At 40.8% G+C, this 18311-nt stretch overlaps 1 protein-coding gene across 1 annotated transcript in view; it reads right to left on the minus strand.

Annotated features, from left to right (window-relative positions):
• LOC104544525 (ribosomal protein S6 kinase delta-1-like) overlaps positions 1-15438 on the minus strand; it is a gene marked incomplete at its 5' end in the record, with an annotated part of 30563 nt that extends 15125 nt beyond the window's left edge. The window contains 4 exon segments of the mRNA XM_010189423.1: positions 7749-8111; positions 8941-9000; positions 13196-13289; positions 15323-15438. Of these exon segments, the coding sequence (XP_010187725.1) occupies positions 7749-8111; positions 8941-9000; positions 13196-13289; positions 15323-15438 (633 nt within the window).
• Between the last annotated feature and the right edge of the window lie 2873 nt (positions 15439-18311).

An 18311-nucleotide genomic window follows, 5' to 3' on the forward strand; every position in this document is an offset into this window, starting at 1 on the left:
TAACACTCAAGATAATAAACGTAACTTTCCAGAAACATCTGTTTACAGACAAATTCTCACGTTAAATCCACAAGGTGGTGGTAGCTTTTCACGTGTGTGATTATCTGGAAAAACCTACAATGAACACAGCACACACCATTTCAGGGAGGCAAAGGTTACCTTCCCATCCATCTGCTAAAACTTTTAGTCTTCAACTGCATGTCATTTCACTAAAGTAAGACTCTACAATGTAGGAAATATTCTTAAACACTTTCCTGTAAAAGTACATAAAAATAAGAGAAAAACACAACTCTGTGTTGCAAGACAAAAGGACAAGCAGTGGCATCCTAACACAGATGAGGAAACAAAATGGTGACACAGCCAGCAGCAGGTACTCCAACACAAGCACAACAGGAACAGGAGGAGAACACTTGACAGAGCAAGGAAAGAAGTTACACAGAACACCACAGAAGAGAGGAAAGGATTTTCTAAGTTCTCTGTGCCCTTACTTCTTAATTAAAAGGCCAAGTACAAATTAGAAATAGCAACCACAAATATGCCTTGTTTCAGAGCAGAGAGAACCATGGCACACAGCTACGCCTCCAAGTAAGAACAAGTTACTGCAGTTTGAAGCATAAAAAAGGAAAAAAAGACAAGAGGAGAAAACACTGACAGTCTAATAGTACTCATATCTATGTATTAAATATCATCCACATGTACTTTTATATAGTACTAAGGAAAACGGTATCTTTCCATGACGAATCACTAATGTCTCCAAAACAGAAGAGCCAGCAGCAGGCCTTGTAGAGATCAAACCTACACCAATCCTTCTAGGTAGCTCTGAAGCTAGAGAGGCTATTTTAAGATACTGGAAGGGAAAGGAGGGAAAGAAAGCAGGAAAGAAGAAAAGGAAGATGTGAAGAGAGAGAAGCTGTGTATGAAAGAACTGTTGAGGGCAAGAGGAGGGTAGAAATCAGAGCACTGGTTACCATGCCCTTAAACATAACTATGCAATTTTTCTATTCCAGCTAATAATTTGCCTCAGTTCACCTACATTGCCTGAGGCATTTAATTCTGCAGCCAGGGACTTCAGTTTTCTCACCTAAGGACATAAGTGGCACCATAACCTAGATGAGTCTGCTCTGTCTCCACTGTGTGCTGGGAGAAATGTGGCAACCCTACTAGGTCTTCTGATGGGAGGAAGAAACCCCACATAGCAACAGTCAAAAGAAAGATTAATGCACTTAGCTGCAGTTAAGTGCTGGCTAACAACAGCTGAGATAAAAGGCTGCGCAGGCAGGAAGAAACGTCTGTCAAAGAGGCTGGGCACAAGCAGCAACCTGGCAAGGAGCTGCTACGAGGACAGACTCCGTCATCTTGGAAAGGTCAGCTCAACACCAAGCCAACACAGCTAGCTGTGTCCCTCAGAAGAGGGAAGAACGAACAGATATTCAAGGCCCACCTCATCGCATATTTATTCATTCTTTAACAGCCACATGCTAAGCAACTGCATTCAGAGTCATCTCTGCATCACGGCCTACACGGTGGCTTACAGGTGTTGCTGCAACTCACCTTTACGTGTACCAAAATGCTCCAAGCTGTGCAGCAAGTGCTAAACCCCAGACCTTTATCAGCCTCTTGGTGCAGAGAAGTCTTGCTGTTCAAGTAGAACTTTGCCTTGAGTACTGCTTTACACAGTTGAATCTGGCTGTATTTATACATTAACCAACCTCACCATACTTTCCTGGCAGATAGTGTATTTTACTGATTTGCCACAGTAAAACACCTAAACCCAGTACTTTTGCATACGGAATGACATCACTCAGGGTGATCCATTCAGCACCCACTGCACAGCGATGGATCTTATAGCACTCGTCTGCTCTGAAGCTCTGTATGGTCTGCAATGGGCTTGGAAGCCCACACATTTCAGTTATGAACAGCTCATAGCCCATATTAGCATGGGTTTCAGCATTACTGGCAGCACAGTGGGATTAGATGACTTTTCAAGTAAACCACAGTATTCCAAACATCCCTTCCTAATCTAGCTGCTTGTCAGTAGACAGGCTGTAATTTCAAGCCTGTACAAAGCACTAGGAGAGGGATGTATGGTTGCTTAGAAAGCCCAACCTAAACAATCCACAGCATCCTCACAGTCCAATAGCAGGAAACAGAGATGGTTTTCAGCTCCTTTGGAAGGAACCAGGGCAGGAAGTTTTTGTCTTGACTGGTTGCAGCTTTAGTGGAAGCATAAAGCTACAACAGCTAATAAGGTGAGTGATGATGCACCACAGGAGCAGAGGTCTGCAATGAGGTGGTCACCCTGTCATAACCCTTTCCTATGGGACCCAGCACAACTCTAAGGTTTCCCTGCAGACATCAGTTCACATCCCAATGTATCTTCTCAGAGAACAGATCTGTTGTTTCCTCAAAGGCATTTTTCCAATCAGGCACAGCTGCTAGGTAGCTCAGAAACTGCCTAAGAGATTATTACTTTCAATGAGAAACACTACTAAGAGGACTTTACAAGTGAAAGGAATTTAAAATAGCAACTGTGTTGTAACAGAAGTTGTCTTCGTAAGTACCATTCAACAAAGAAGCAAAGGTGATTTTTACTCAGGAAACCAGAAATGCACTCGTGGAACAGCCATGGCTCCCCTTCCTCTTTTCATAAAGCCCAGTCTTCTTGGCATTCTGTCAAGCATGCTCCTGTTTTCATCCCTGGCTTCATCACAAGTTCAAATCACAGCCCATCATAATCCCAGTAATTAGACACAAGTTGGTTTGTTTTCAGTATATCCAAAAATATCATCTAGTTGTCCAAAGTATTTCCAGCATTTCATTGTATATACATTTCTGGGTTAGAAGTCAAAGTCATTTTAGCAAGGTTCCAGTAATTTGTGTAATTTTTGTTCCAGCTCTGTTTACTAGATAAACATTAAAATAGCACAGAGCAGTGCAAAACTGACATTTGCAGTCCACTGTCAAAGACACCAGCAGCTTATCTAGAAGTTGTAGACACCTAATGCAAAATGCAGATACCTAGAAAACAGCTTGTGGCTGCTAAGCTGGCTTAAGAGGCACCACATACTTCATGCAATGAGGTCCATGCTGCCTCGCTGAACCAGCCCCCTAAACCAAATAAATATTCATTGTGCCCATCCACAGCTGCTACACATGTGAAAACAAACACCCCAAATCTCTGACAGAGTAAATGGATCATCTCCTTTCAGATGTTAATGTGTAACATGGAGCCTTATATGTCACAGACCAGCCTTATATGTGAACGTGTTTGCTTTCTAAACCACATGGAACAGATCTTGTACTCTTCTACCCAAATGAGACTGACCATGTTGTGAAGTGCTCTTGCTTCATCACGTGCCTGAAGTTACTGAAACCCAGCAACAAGCGACAGTGTTAACTCTGTGTTTATCACACAGCTCAGACTGCCCAGATCCCTAAGAGAAGTTTATACAGACAAGACTCCCTCCTTCATTGCAACAAGCTCTTCCCATAATTTTATAGTCTCTTGATCTACCTTTTCCTAATATAAACTACGTCCTACACCAAAGTCAGGGAAAGCACTACTTCACATAAAACACAGTTAACTTCCAGCCTAGAAGTTGGTGGCTTGCTATTGATTAGCACATTTTTTCCATCACAAGGCCTGAAGCAATGCATTGACCTCAAAATGCCCTGACATGCCAACAAAGAAACAGCTATAATTGTGAGATGAAGCTTCTATCAATTAATATACTCATCTTCTAGTATGCTTCAAAAGGCAGAAGATTTTAATTCCAGAAGGTTTCAGCTTCTGGAGAATTGTTTAACCATCCTATAAAACACACTTACAGACCTGCTTTCCAAAAGCTCCAAAATCCTGTACACAACACCACCCACAAAACACAAGAAGGGGAGCAGAATCGGTTCAGAAGAAAAAGGAAATTATGGTAGCCATTTCCTCTCGCTGCACCCAAGGAAGCTCCAGTGTAAGTGAAGCAGGGAGGTACAAGAGTTAGTTCAATGGACAGTCCAAGGGCTCTACTCACAGTTCAAGAATATGTTCTCCTCCTTCCAAAAAAACATGTTTAATATTAAATGCACGTACAGAGCAGAAGTAGGCCCAAGATGTACAAAGAGGAGATGCCCCAAGTCCAAGGTATACACCAGCCTCTGAGCATACACAGGAGCGCTCATTCCCCAAGTGACACGCAGATCAGGCCTTCTGGCAGGACTATGAATAGGACTTTAAAAGATTTAGTACTAAAACTCTGCAAGAGACTAGCAGAGGAAAACAGATACGCACCTTGCACAGTATAATTACCATCACCATACTTGTGAGAGCATGCACACACAGCCAAAAATGAAGATGGACGTCTCTTCTTGGGGATTGGACTAGATGATCTTTTGAGGTCCCTTCCAATCCCTAACGTTCTGTGATTCTGTGATTCTGGTGTAAGGATGTGCAGCACCTGCCTTGTCCAGCATTGGGGTCACCAGCTCAGAGAGCCGGAAAGTTGTCAGAAAAGCAACAGACTCAAGTGTGCTCTGACAACCTTTATGAGAGCCAGTTACTTCAAACTAAACACCACAAGTCTATAAACTCGCAGTAATAAACTTACTCGTTCATGACTTTGACAAGGCAGCCGTAAGTAGTAAGTAGATCTTCTTGTACCAAGCCTAAAGGAGCAGCTGCTGGCAGCAGAGACACCCTCATCTTTCAGATAACATCTAACCAACTTACAGAGGCACCACATTTCCGAGGTAACTCTGACAGACATTTCAAACACAGAGGATGGATGGTGTTTCTCCTCCCTTCAGTACACTGGTTACATTTTCCTGAGCGCAATTCTTAGGTGTCAATTTCTATTTCCTTGGTGCCACCACGTGGCAAAAATATGTATTACCATTTCACATGCAAAACCCCATTCTAAAGAGGACACACTCTGCAAAGGCTGCCCAACGAAAGGCAATGTCGCTTTCTATGTGTGTAAGTATCTATGAATGCTGTGCTTCACTTTCAGATATTACAAAGGCTAATTTACACAAAATAATCTAAAAATAATCAATGGCAAATGATCATGGGCACTTCGTAACAACTGCACCATCCTTATCTTTGAAAGGAGCATACTATTATCCCCATGAAATACATAACCAGGAGTGTTAAAATAGCTAAAGTTATTCAGTTAAGGTCATTGGGGTTTTTTTAATTGCAACATACGGTGAATATTCACATATCAACACTAAAATTATCACCCTAAAAGTAGCCAGATTACAAAGCAAGATACAGATAGTTATTCCTGGCTTTTTTTGTTGTGTTTGGTTTGTAGGTTTTTCAGTTGGATTTTTGGTGAGTTTTTTTGTTGTTGGTTGGTTGGGGTTTTTTTACTGTCCTCAGAGCCTGGAAAGGCATGTATTTTTAGGAAGGCATCTGAATCAGACCTGTCATTATAAAGAAGGACATCAGTATCTCCTTGCCAGCTTGTTGAAGCTCCAAAGAAAATGGACTCAAGATGAGCTGTACATAGCCAAATCTAGTGTAAGTACCCAGCAGAGGACAAACATTTATTTCTTTTCCACCTCCACAGCCGTACAGGGTAACACAGAGAAAGGAGAAAGAAGAGCTGACTACTAAGAACTACCCTGTGTACATTCATGTTCCCAAGAGGTAAGATGCCAGTTAAAAAGAAACTCACTCCTGTTATTCCCTTCTCTGCAGTTCAGTTGCAGGTGCTGGCTACACATCTCTTCATCCCTCAGGAACACCTCTACCCACACACACAGAGGTACCACCATTGTAAATTAATAACCCCTGAGTGGCACCAGGAAAACAGGGCAGAACGTCGCACTTATCTAAGACTCCTTGAATTTTTTCCTAGCCTGAGACATACAGATACCACTGGGCAAGACAAATAATTAGCAGTTGTCTGAGGTAGCTAGATGAGTAGCTAGTCAACAGCAAAGAAGCAAAGGTCCTTAGAAGGAATGTTAGTAAATACAAGTAAAAAGCTCAACCCACTCTAATTTCATGAGTTATGCATCAACTGAGCAAGTCATCTACTACACATGCAAGAATGACCTTTCATAACTTTGAGGTAAACACATTACCACAAGGATTACCACGGAGTCAAAGCCAACATGTTCAATCACTGTCACAAGTCAAGTACGCATGCATAGTTACCACAGCTCAACTGATGTGCAATAGCCTGACTTGTGTTCATGCCCTGACAGTTTGCAACTGTTCAATAAATAAAGCTTTTTGAAGTCAAAACTCAAACTGGCAGTTTGAAACTGCATCATGGTAGTCTTGCAACACAGTGAGAAGACAGAAGAGGTTATGACGAAACAGGATATTCTTCAGAAGACCACAACTGAATGGCACACAGGTCTACGAAGAAGTGTATTAGTGAAGAAAGAATAGCTGGGCTCTCCAACAGAAGGACTGCCAGCACATTCAATATCAAGAATGAAAAGCACTTCGATAACACGGGCAAGATAAAAATAGGATGCTATCAAAAAACCACAAGAAGCAGCAAAGCAGTAACCCTACTGACAACACTGGGACATGAAAAGAAAGAGGTAGATTTACCTGTGCCAAAAAGTAAAAAGATGCTTTAAGCAAAGGCCACACACATATCTTGGCCCACATCGCTAGTTTTCATCAGTTACCTGTCCATCAATTTTTGCCAGGCCCCCTTAAAGCAGCTCAGCAGGTAACTTTCACTCCTAGAACTGTTCAAAGGGTCAGACCACTGCTGTGAATCCTACTGAGATGCAGTAAAGGCTTCTGCTTGTACGTGCCTGGTACGTTCGCATTTTCAGTTCAGCTCTGAAGCAGCATAACGCATCTGTGCTGTATACTGCCAAACAAAGCCACAATTCTAACCTCACTCATTTGATCTGTGTGGGACAGAAGCACGATACACAGACCCTGAATTCACTCCAGGAAAGAACAATTTTTTTCCTGTACTTTATAGCTTTAAGCCTTTAAGCCACTGATGGACAAAATGCAAATATATGAGGTTACTGCTATAGGTTCTCAAGAGCTACAGATGGAACAGGAAAAACTTGTTCCGTGATTGACAAGGTGCAAGGAGACTCCACAGAAATTTGTGTGTAGTTGCATCTGGTCGGTTAACAACAGCTTTTGCAGATGTGTACTGACACACCAAAGTCTTTTGGGGAAAAAAAAAAAAATCCTGTTCTCCAGCAGTGCAGACTCCTAAGTTTCCATGCATCCTTTAGCTAGAAAAGCAGAACAGTTCAGTGGAAGAAGCAAGAGGCTGTGAGCTAAGAACAGCTCTAATACTGTTGCAACTGGGAAGTTAACCTGAGACTGCCTCTTCCCATGCGGAAAATGGGGATAATTAATCCTCACTTAACCACATAAATTAAATAATGTTTCAACAGTGCTGCAAGTGCCACATATTAATTAATGCTTAGGTAATAAAAAGGAAAGAGGCAAAAGTGAAGCACTTCACTACTTGCCTGCAAGTCGGAGGTTGTGCCGCAATTTTAGAGGAGATATTTGGCACTTGGAAGATGTGACCTTAAATTATCATTCGGTCTCAGAAAGAAAGATTTCTCTCTCTCTCTTTCTCTCCCTCTCTCTCATGCACACAGTGGCTATCAAGCATGTGAAAGCCAGGTACACATCATTCTGCATTTCATATCACCTCTTTGTAGCACAGTAAGCTGATGTTAGCTAAGGAAAGAACATAAACAAATATCTAGAACCAAAGGTGAGGCAAACATAATGGGAAGATCCATACCTTGAACACCTTCCAGAAGCAGATCAACCCCCTTTCTATAAAAGCTGAAGGCAGTTTCATAATCTTCTTCCTCCTCCTTCTTCAAGGCCAGTTTTATCAACTCACCTGCTTTCTCCAAGTAATCTTGTTTACCAGGCTTGGGTTTTAAGCTTCCAGTAAACAAACCATGGCTTTCCCTCTCTGCTTCAGGTTTGCTCCACTCCTGCTCAGGTGCCAGTGTGCTTTGTACCAGGGGTTCAGAAGTAAGGCAGAGGCCAACAGTTCTACTGGGAGAACTTTGGTTGGATGACACTCCATCATCTAACTCAGCAAGAGAGTCTACATCAACCGTCAGAGAGATCAGGTCACTGTCACTGGAGAAGCCTGAAAGCACAATCAAAAAGACATCCATTACTCTACATTTCTCATGTACCTAGAAACCTCCAAAATTCTTCATCCTATCCAAAGATCTTAGATTTTTTTTCACTTATGGAGCTTTCTGAGAGTTGATACACAGAAATTTCCTGCATGTAAAGCTGTCTTTAAAAATTATTTTTTAGTACCTATAGAAACATGCTTTTTAAAATTAGCTACAAACCCCACAGAGCAACTAGTCTTCATTTTAATACTGGGAATGAAAATACCAGCATCTAACACCCAACTTTCAAAGTCTGCTCACCATTTAGCTCCAGGAAATCACAAAACCAACCCTCTCTGCGACTGCTATTTGAAGAGTCAATCAGCAGAAGTTAGATCACTATTGCAAGAAATCCCAACATGCTGTTTTAAATCAGTTAAGATGAAGCAACCCAAAAATAGTAAATTAGGAATTTAAATTAACACAGAGCTACTGTCAGCTTACATATCTATGATGCAGCATTCTAACTCATATCTACCATGTATACCCTTCTTTCATTGCTGAAACGTGGTAAAATGAATTAGCCTACATCTTCCATTGAAATTTGAGCTAACACATTTTATTTTACATTTGTCGTGAGCTAAAAGCACATCTACTCACTGCAAGCTGACCTTCAGTAACTAAACCACAGCAATGTAGCAGGGTTATTTGGAAATAAATGGCAATAAACACATTTTACACATATGCCACTTCATTTTGTAAGGATTATCATTCACAAAAAGTGTTCACTCATAATTATGACTTTCTAATAATTTAAATTCCACAAATGTAATGGAAACAACTTGTAGATCTCACCTCCACATTCTGATTGGCTCGTAAGTGTCACATCATCAAGCCCACTTAAATCCTTTCGAACTGAAAAGGACAAGAATGACAAAAATGTTTCTGGCATCCTTCTGTACAACAGGTTATATGTTCACTTGTCATCAAAATGAAAGAGCACAACCCTACTACAGGTAAAAGTACATAATATGAAACTGGTCTTCGACCAGCTATCAGAGATACCTGTTTGGTAACACACCATTAAAATTGTGACAGTGGTATTAGATTTGCTGTTTCTCATTGCCTCTGAGGTTAAAAAACAAAACACAGGTGCTTGCTTATGGGGGGCTAATTCAAATCTCAGCACTCCCATTTACCAAATTTCAATAGCAGCAGCACTTTAATCCCTATCTCTCACTGCTCTGATGATTTACAGCTAAGGAGACTTAAAACAGGAGAGCCTTCAAAGCTCGGACCTATGCACCAAGAAAAAAAAGAAAATCCAGCTTTCAGTCTCAAAAATGTCACTCCAGAATAGCACCCTGCATGAGACATATGGAGTAAGCCACAAATTTGGCAGTGCCACCTGGATATCAAGTAGCAGTTTGTTTTATCATCTTGGCACATGTACCCACTGAGGCAATAAAACAGGCAACAAGGTCAAGACATTTAGCTGTTTGTACACATAAAGAAAGTAAATTCTGAGCTAAAACCTGGTGTCTGTTTTCTTTTGTATTATCAACAGAGTCAAGGGTTTATCCACATTATCAGGTAAAGTGTTTTGTCTTATCCTCAAAAAGTATGTGGCAGCAGCAAGAAGCTGACTCAAAGGCAACCAACTCAAACTTTCATTTCAATTTTGCAACTTCAGAGTTATAGGAAGTAAATAATTTATGGAAGAGAAATAAAGCAGCACTGTAGAAATACTGCTTTTCTAAAACCCAGCAGGTCCTTTGATGTGAGTTAGAGAAAAAAGACAGGAAGGAGAACAGATTACCAGCTACTCTTTGTCTGAAAAGCAAGGGACAGTGATGTTTAGTGACAAGTCTACTTGAGAAGAGGGGACAAGATGTACAGAAGACAATGTTGATGTTTTCTGGAGAGGAACATAAAGCAAAGTGCCCATGTAGAGAAGAAAACTGGCTGGACAGTCCCAAGTCCTGCAAGAAGGAAGGCAACCTGACAACAAAACAGCTGGAGGAAGATGGAAGATAGATTAATAGTGTGTTAATAATGGGTCATTCACCTGCCCAATTTAGGGACCACAATGTCAAATTTGGGTGGAGAAGACTGAGAATTTATGAAAAAACATTTAGAGGAGTCAAGTTATTTTGTTCAGTGAAGAGAAATCGGTAGCAAGGGAATGTAGAGGTGGGAGCAAAGCCAACTGACAGACAAAGGGTGCAGGTAAGGAATGTAAAAGCTGTGGGAAGGGTGTGCTGGCCACCCACACTACAGGCATTAGAGCACATCCACACAGCAATTGCAGACAGACCCAAGTTCTCCTCCTTACAGTCCAAACAAAACCACATTTGCTCTTCTCTTGCAGCCAGCTTGACCAGAAGCTACATGAACAACAGCTAGCATGGCACAGAGCCTGAGCTAATAGACTTCGCTTAAGGCCAGGTCCAGAGCCCAGGTCTGGCACCACAACCACAGGGTACGAAGAGTCTGAACTGCATATGCTTATTTCTGGGAAGACAATGTGAACACAGCAAAACAGAAAGTGGGGAGGAGGAAGAATTTTAAAAAAATAGGAGCTTCCTAGTGAATTTATCTAAAGAATCTGGCAATTGGTACAGAAAGAACTTTGGAGAGGAAGTTGGACATATGAACATTAATCTCAGGTACCCAGAGAGTAAGAGTGATTGTAAGGAATATCAGATGAGTATAATGATGCTGAAATTGAATATAAATTCCTGTACTTGTCTCTGGCTTCTGCAATTTCACCTGGTATGAGGAGTAAATGTAGTTTCCAAAAACTGGAGGAATCCCTGAGTAACCTGGCCTCTTGAAAAGCAGGTTCCTGTGAAAGCATGAACTGTCAAACTGCTCTTACAAGCAAGACACTTATCACTGGTTTTGATACAAAAACATTTCTACTACCATCAGTTTGCACCTTCTACCATTAATAGGTGCACCTTCTGCAGAGTGAACTTTGTCCGAAAAGAACAGATAAAAGTGAGAAAACACAACCCACCCTTATAAGCAAACACCAGCACCTGCTAAAGAATGGGTTTGATACTTCTCAGTACAACAGCTTGAAGGAACAGCGTCCACATCAAGGTCCTTGAACGTTCACAAGAACTAACACAGTGAACCACGATAATCAGACTGGGAAAACTGAGATGTAGGCAGGATGCCCTGAGGAGAGGCAGAGAAGACTCAGAGCCAAGTATTGCCACTGCCATCTAGAGGCCTTAAAGACAGATGTTTCCTCCTCTCCCCAGTCTCCTCCCAGTGCAAAATGTGGTTTCGAGCATAAGAAAGTATGAGCTGGAAGTCACACAGGTTTTTAGAAAAAGACAGCTCCACAAAAGTTACATTCTGCATCTGGAAATACTGTGCTCATAGCTGTTGCAAGTATCCCCTAAAAGCACTCCAGCCAATTCAGAAGACTATCAAAGAATTTTTCTACTTTACAGCATTTTTCTTCTTTTCGATATTTTATCTCACATAAAGGAAGTGTTTTTCTTTCTCTAAAAATGATGCTCTTGTGAATGAATAGAAACGTTCATATTAAGCACTTTTAGAAGCACTTTTTCCTTTATAAGGCACAATGTAAAGTGAGTGCATTGTTGGAATTTGGAATGTAAAAATTTCACAGCACTAGTGTCCCTTTAAAACCAACTACCAGTGTCTATCATAACCACCCTCTGTAATTAAACAGCTCTATATATTTCCCTTCACAGAATTAAATACTGTGGGGGCAGTAGTTCAACAACATCAGAGAAGATACTACAAACTAAAATGTAAAATTGACTACTCATGTAGAATGTATTCTACAACTAAGCACAAAGTTATTGACATGGAGAAATCCCAATGGCAAGCCACACAGCCTCCAGCAAAAAAATAAATAAATAAACCAAATACTATTAGAAAACACAAGCAGTTCTTGTTATTCAAGCAGTTTTACCAAAGCAAGTTCTATGCCACAAAGACCAGAGGAAATTAACTACTTAATAAAAACCCTCCTAAAAAAGCTTAATTAAACATTTGTAGAATAATGTGTATTTACACAAGTGTAAAACAGTTTCAAAGGAAAATTTGAAGGGTTGGAAAAGAGCTTCTTATTCACAAGGACCCAAGCATAACTGAGAGGATACATCAATATCTGAAAGATTTCATGGTACTTGGCAGACGATTATATGCAGAGATGCTTAAGTTAGCTCAGCCTCCAGAGGCAGGCAAGAAGCCCTAACACAGTATTTATTTGGGCCGACTGACCCTACCTTACAGCTATACTATTATTTAGTGCAAGTGAAGTACCACTAAAATTACTCTACACATGGTATCCAAGCCACTATGTACATCTTTACACTGTGCTAAGGAAACACAAAGAAAGGAAAAGAGATGTGCCCTTCATTGGCATAGCACAACCGGGAAACATCAACAAGTTAAGGAAGGGATTTCCAGTTCCCACTGAACATAGGCCCACACTGGCTCAAACACACCACCTCCCAGACTTTCAAGAATTGGGAGTTATTTTCAGGAAAAGAAAGACACTGGCAGTTTTTGTAAGAGACTTAAACAACTTGCTTATTTTCCTGAGCCCTGCAGCAGGATTTAACACTCACCACTCCCATACACTCAATCCAGAAGACATACTTAAACTTGTAAAATATGATACCAACTCTCTTATGGATTTTGCATAGTGCATAGTGACACCCAGAGCATGAACAGCCGAACGAGAACCTTCTGAAAGGGGCAGTTCAAATCTTAGACCTATTTTTCATGCTCTAGGCAAATTCAATCATCTTTGTATTTATTAATCAACATCAAAAGGGTTTTAAAGTTCTCTGCAAACTTTCACAGCTTGAAACTTGGGTCATGACTAGCAGTGAACACTACCACAGCGTTTGCCAAACCTTTTGGAAGCAGACAGGATCATGTACATTTAAACCAGAGGGTCCAGTTCAGTTAGCACCGAACACGGTTATTTTTGAGCAACAGAGCACTAGCACTTCTAGAATGAACTAGACAATCTCCCAGAAAACTTCCTGTCAGAAGCAAAGTTTGCTTTAAAACAGTTCACACTACAAAGTTACATGGGGGAAAAAAAGCAAACCTTCAGAGCTGCAGTCAGACATGGTGTCAGTCAGAGAGTCAGACAGAGGCTCGACAGGACCAATCAGTTCAGATCCATCATGCACCTCCCCACCCTGGAAAGAAAGAGGGAAAAGAATTATTTGGCTGCTGTGCTCTATGAAAAGGCTCATTATATAGAAGCAATGGTCAACACTGTATTTCCTAACCAGTTAATGCTCCATTACTTTAGAGTTAATGCATTTAATTAAACTATGTAAGCCTGCCAAATTAAACAAGGGCTTTTGGTTAGGCCATGCTTGGTTGCCACAGACTGTCTATGTATCTGAACAGCCTGCTGCAGCAGGTTTGCCTGCAAACCCCAGAGTTGAATAGGGAGAGAACAGCGATGCCCCTGATCTCTCGTGGAACACACAGCCTGTGCCCCTCAGTGGTGTTCCCAAGCTCAGCAGGTCCCTCACGCAGGAGTGTCTGTCCACCAAGCCACTGTCTCACCCGTGATCCACTATCTTGAGTTCAGTTGTAGTCAAGACTGGACTAACAGGGAAGACAAGGCCATCCCAGTATATGAGGAGGACACTGCTCCCTCCAAAGCTTGAAAGGAACCAAAGGTAATGGAAGTAACAACAGGAACAAATAATAGTACTAGAAACCACTTAAATGTTTGGGCTTTTTTATTTTCTGCTTCACATCTCAGGTGCACACTTTCCATGCAACTTTAATAGGAACTGCACCGTTTCCAAGGTGGTGTTACAACTGGGCACTGTTAATCCATCCTGAACTAGCCCAGCACATTTTCACACTAGCCAGACCCATCTTTCTGGAGTCTACAGTAAATAAATACACAGCAGTCCCTTCAGTTGTTTCTAAGACTTCATTGTCCAAGTTTATCTCTCCATGGCTATTTGCACAAAAATCTGAAAAGGAACACAAGCACCCATCAGCAGAGCTAAAGGACACAGGCTGAGCTGGTGACTGATCAAAACCTAAGGCTTTCTTACAGGAAAAGTGTGACACAACATCAAAGACACAACTAACAAATGTGAGTAAATTATCACTATTTCATAATTCCCCTTGTAGACATACCTGCTGCTATAAAAATTACTGTCTTTCTAGTCTTATTCATTTCCTTGCAAAGACTCATTGGAATGCTAAAACTAATACTTTTGTTAAGCAAAGAAGCGGAAGAGAGCTCTCAACAAATATCCCAAAACACAGACGTATTTCCAAAGAACTGAAAAAATGCAAATGCAAATAAACTGAAAAGCATAATATTCCAACTCAGTCTCTCAGTCACTGTCATGACTAAAGCTTAAAGAAAATTATTTTAAGTATTTTAAAGAACTCTCCAATCACTGCATCATGAAAACAAGTGAAGACTTTTAAATTTTGCTGTAATTTTGCTTTTGCATATGTACCATTTAAATATACTTAAATCATTAATACATTTAAGTTCCATCTCAGCCAGATGAGCATTTCCTTCATTCCAGGGAGTTACTATATGTTTACATGTAAATTTACGTTTATGTGTTCACAGAATGTCGGCCTAAGCTACTGAAAACAAAGATGAGAATAAAATAAAGAAAATAAAATAAAGTTCCTTCAAACTATTGGAAACAAACTGCTTCAGATGTAATAAAGAGGAAGTCCAGATCAACTTGTTGTCCTAAAATATGCTGTGGAGAGTGGTTCTCACAACACTGTACAAGCTGCACATTTGACTAGTTCCACGCCAAATTTGTTGTCACAGACCTGAATCCATAACAGGCCATAAGAAAGTGGTCTATACAGCCTGCCTTCCTTTGGTTTCAAACTATAAATGCCTATATAAAATAGAAAAACAGTGACAATATTTGTATTACTTCCCCACTGAACACTTGGATTTAACATCACAGGTTTTGCTCATCATTCAATAAACAAAAATTCCAAATCCCTTCACCTTTAAAACTTTCTACCCTGCAGAGGTGTGGCATGGAGGTTTTTTTAAAGCCACATTTCTAGAGTGAATGGAAAACTCCCAGTCACTTCACAAAGCACGTCAGATCAGCTTACCGTCACACCGCAGTTTATAAAGTAAAGCAGAATCAGCACTGTACTTGTGTATGAATATATCATTAAGAAGAAAATACTTCTGCAAATACTAACAAACCTTAAAGAACTCTTCAAGCTGTTTGCTGTTGTAGAGAGCAGGGATAGTGGCAGAAAACTGCAACAGATCTTCAGCACACTGCATTCTTTCTTCAATCACAGTTTCATCAAATCGCCCTGGAACAGGCACACAGATTGACAGTTTTAGAAATAACTACACATTTATTTTGCAATAATAACTACCACAAAAAGAAAGAACCAAGACAAAAGCAACCTTGTGGAAACAATGCCCTGAGTCTATGAAAGTCATTCCAACGCTTCAGGAGAACATAGCAAATCTTCAAACTTCCTGTTCTCAATTGTCCCTAGAGTCCCGTCTTCTGCAATCCGCTCGGATGATGAAAGCTGGCAGCTACGACAAGAATCCTTCGCCCTCTCATCGTAAGAATATGTGAGGCAACATTCTTGATTAGCCAAGAGACACTAACGGATGTCCAGTGTTATCTAACAATAAATGATACATGCACAATTTGACAATATGCCAGTCAGTGTCAGCCTTGATTACGGCCCAAATCCTGTAAGGAGCTGAGCAATCTTCACAGATTCTCAAGAACAACGCACAACATGAGCAGATGGTAAATGAAGTATTGCTAAAAGCCTCCAAACAGATCATCAATTCCAAGGTGCCATTTATGGAGGAGACAAAGTGTAGGGGAGATGGTGAAGCCCTGCTACCAGGCACTGAAGCTTTCCTCTGAAGTAGCTCCATACAGACAGAGTCTCATCTCCTCCTGGATTCAAGAGGTAAGAAGAGCTGGAAAGCAGCTCATTTACTAAAACGTATGATCCTTCCCTTTTCCCTACCCAGCACCCAAAACATTCTAATTACAAAAAACATGTTTCAAAAAACAATCCCACAGTTCACCTGAAGAGATTCACTTCTCAGGAGAAAACCCTTGGATTGCTACCTTAAATTCACATTCTTCACAATTGCACACAACTTATTTTAGCTTTTCATATCAACATCACTTTGTTGTTGAAATAGTTACAAGTTTACAAAAGGAAAAGGGCAGAGGTTAACAGTAATAATTGGAGGAGAACAGAACAGATATTGGAACAGCTATACAGAGGGGGAAAAAAAGGACTGGGAAGACAAGTTCAAGAAACAGTATTGCTATAACAGCATGACCAGAAAAATAAGAACCACCTGTGACAGCTCTGTGGCATTACCCTTTGAAGGGGACAAAAGAAACATTGAACAACAGAAGCAAAATTCATTTCTACTCAGAGAAAGCAAAAAAATAATCCCAGAAGAAAGTATCAAAGCAGGATTCTTTCCAGAAATTCTTCAAGTAAATAGCTCCTGCCCATGTGGTACCAGAAAAAAAGAAAATAAAACTAGAAAGACACATACATACTCACAAGATCACAAACAAAGCTTTTGGGGGTTATTTTTCCATGAAAGGAGAGGAAAGACATTATTGGGCTAATTTTCAGCTGGGTCGGTTCCGTGGCTTGTTCACCCTGCCGTTTCAGCTGTACAAACATTCGCAGCTGTACAAAAGAGCCAGCAACAAGCAAGCAGAAAGAAGGTAAAGGCAGTGCTACCACGTTGGGTGGCAACACTGAAATTGGGCTCTATTAAACCACTGATCAAACTTCCTACGTCTTCAGAGCAACACCGGGGCTGCATCAAGGCTTTTGTTTCATTCCATGCAAAACAGGACCTCATGAAAAAACAGCTTTCCTCAGTAAAGTGTAGCAGCATGAGCCAGTTAAATGAATCTACAAAAATAACACGAACACTGTTATAATGCAGCAGAAATTCAATCACAAAGAAGTAAATGCCTAACAAGGCCAGAAACAGGTAACTTTTGCAGAGAAGTAATTCTACAAGATATATTTTTCCAGGTTTCACAGCAATCTTTTCCCACACGACTTCATCAAACCAAATAAAAATTAATTTTCCTCATCCACATCTCAGTGCTTCCACTGGGCACCAGATGGGACACGCCAGGGCCAGCAGTGCCAGGCTGACCAGCACACCTTCACCAGTTGTCCAGGCAGCTGCAAACTCCATGGGTACAAGCAGGGCCTGCGTGGTCCTCGGCAGCACCACAGCACCCGCTTGCTTCTTACTCAGCTGCCATTTCACAGACTCTGCAAAAATATAATTACATCTGCCTTCCCTCTCTCAAATTTAGCTGATATTAGCCACATGAGTAAGAGGTTTGACTTTCCGACAGCACAATTACATAAGCCTTATTTTCTTAAGAAGCTAAGCTAAAAAAAATACATAAATTAAAAAAACATGTTTGAACAGAACCATTGCAACATTTGTCACTGTCACATTTTCCAGCTCATCAGTCTCGTGATACACTATCAGGACAACTGCATACAGAACTAGAGGACTTTGGGGGAAGGAAGAACATGATTCAGTACTGGTTTGTTCACAGACTATCTGGCATCTTGCTGGCCGTTTCATTCCCAGCCAACTCTGTCTAACTCCTTTCCCTGCTCCCTTTTTTCCTACTTTAAAGCAATCTTGTACTGCTCAATGCTTTCACTATCGCCCTTCTCAATCAGATGTTCAAAGGCACTTAGATACCCAGCTGAGACTTCAAACATTTCTATCAGGAAGTCTTCCTGCATCTAAATCAATGTTATTTCCACTATTCTCTACATCTTTCAGACACGTGGAAACTTCATTATAGGGATAATGTCTTTATAGGGTTTTAGGAAGTGTCAGCTACAATCTTAGCACATAACAAATGCATTAGCACGGTTCTGCTACCCCTCCAGCAATGTTCCATTCAAAATTTCTTATATACATGGACATCAAATGGAAATTCCTGTAAAGAGAATCCACAATTCATTTTGTGGAGCAGATCTGAACACCAGAACACCTAGCAAGGTCTGTGTTCATGTTTGAGTTAGTTTCTCGCAAGACTTCCAACTGTACATGACACCCAATTCTTAAATACACTACTTTATTTGGTATTTTCAAATCTTAAAAGTATCCTTGGTGGACGAGGGGAAGGCTGTGGACG

Source organism: Mesitornis unicolor, unplaced genomic scaffold (genome assembly GCF_000695765.1).
Source record: "Mesitornis unicolor isolate BGI_N332 unplaced genomic scaffold, ASM69576v1 scaffold45047, whole genome shotgun sequence".
Taxonomy (NCBI): domain Eukaryota; kingdom Metazoa; phylum Chordata; class Aves; order Mesitornithiformes; family Mesitornithidae; genus Mesitornis; species Mesitornis unicolor.